Genomic DNA, 1,332 nt, shown 5'->3' with positions numbered 1-1,332 from the left:
GCAGGGAGAGTGGCTTGGCAACTACATCAGCCAGTTCCCTCAGGACTCTGGGATGCATCTCATCAGGTCCCATAGATTTATGTATGTTCAGGTTCCTCAGGTGGTCACAAACCTGATCTTCTCTTACAGACTTTGGTCCCCTGGTCCCTGCCTTCAGGTCCATCCACTTGAGAGATGTGGGAAGAGAAGCTGTCAGTGAAAACTGAGGCAAAAATGTTGTTGAGTTTCTCAGCTTTCTCCTTGTCTGTTGTTACCAGGTTTTTTTCAGTTACCTTCTTAAATTTAATCCCATGTCAATTATTTTCAAAATACTAAAATTTTTGGTTTTGATTCCAGGAAAATGAGAAAGAATTGGAAGAAGCCGAAGAGTATAAAGAAGCACGTTCCATACTGGAGTCAGTGAAGCTGGAAGCCTAGAAGTTTTTCAGTAGTCCCTTTATATGCATTAACACTGGGTCCATTCCACACTTTCATTTGACTATGGCTCTGTTACTACTGTTGACTTGCCAAGGTTCCATTTATGCAAACTAGCCTTTCTCTAACTGCAGGATATATCTAATAAAGGATGTTCTGAAACATCTGTGTGTTCTGTATTCAGGCAAAATAGAAACATTTCCAGTTCACCTTGATTACAAAAAGGGAAAATAAAACCACTTAATGTAAGAGTAATAGCGTAATAGCTACTATACAGAACTTAATCTGAACAATTCAGGCTAAAAAACAAAGTTTAGCTATGTATGGAATGGGAGGGACCAATAAATACTTTAGATTGAAATAGGATCATAGAATGGTTTGGTTTGGAAAGGACCTTAAATATGCATCTAGTTCCAGCCCTGCTACCATGGGCTTTAGAAGAACCTTACATTTGAAATAATTTCAAGCCATGTTATGCCATAGCATAACAAGCTGTACTGAAAAAGGAGATGGACAAAATGACCCTTCAAAGTCACCCATCTTTTTTATGTGATGCAATTTATCTGTAGTTTTATCAAGTATGTACTCCTTGTTTACCTTTGAGCCCATGACAGAATTAAGAGCAGATGCCAAATCTTTCTCAATTTGCCTGGGGATGATTTGTAAAGCCCAATTCACACAATTACCATTGATCAAAATTCTGTTACTTTTTCAAGAAACAGAATTTAGCAGCTAACTAGTATGTTGCCAGTGGATCTGCTGGTAAGTGTTCTGGACTGGATGCTTTTCCTGAAAACACTTTGGCCTAAGTGAGTTTTCTTTTTTTAACAAAGCTCAAACCCCAGAAGATGAGATAGAACTAATGGGTAAGGGAGTAATGCTTAATCTGACCATTAAAATGTTATGTATAAAAGCTGT

At 38.1% G+C, this 1,332-nt stretch overlaps 1 protein-coding gene across 1 annotated transcript in view; it reads left to right on the top strand.

Moving 5' to 3' along the window:
• The window catches only part of TBCA (tubulin folding cofactor A), a 12,142-nt gene extending 11,516 nt beyond the window's left edge, over nt 1–626 (top strand). The window contains exon 3 of the mRNA XM_010164122.1: nt 337–626. Within this exon, the coding sequence (XP_010162424.1) occupies nt 337–417 (81 nt within the window). The 3' untranslated portion in view covers nt 418–626. The remainder of the gene's footprint in view (nt 1–336) is intronic.
• The last annotated feature ends 706 nt before the right edge of the window (nt 627–1,332 follow it).

The sequence above is a fragment of the Antrostomus carolinensis genome, unplaced genomic scaffold (assembly GCF_000700745.2).
Source record: "Antrostomus carolinensis isolate BGI_N321 unplaced genomic scaffold, ASM70074v2 scaffold23943, whole genome shotgun sequence".
NCBI lineage: Eukaryota > Metazoa > Chordata > Aves > Caprimulgiformes > Caprimulgidae > Antrostomus > Antrostomus carolinensis.
This window is presented reverse-complemented; position numbering and strand designations above follow the sequence as displayed.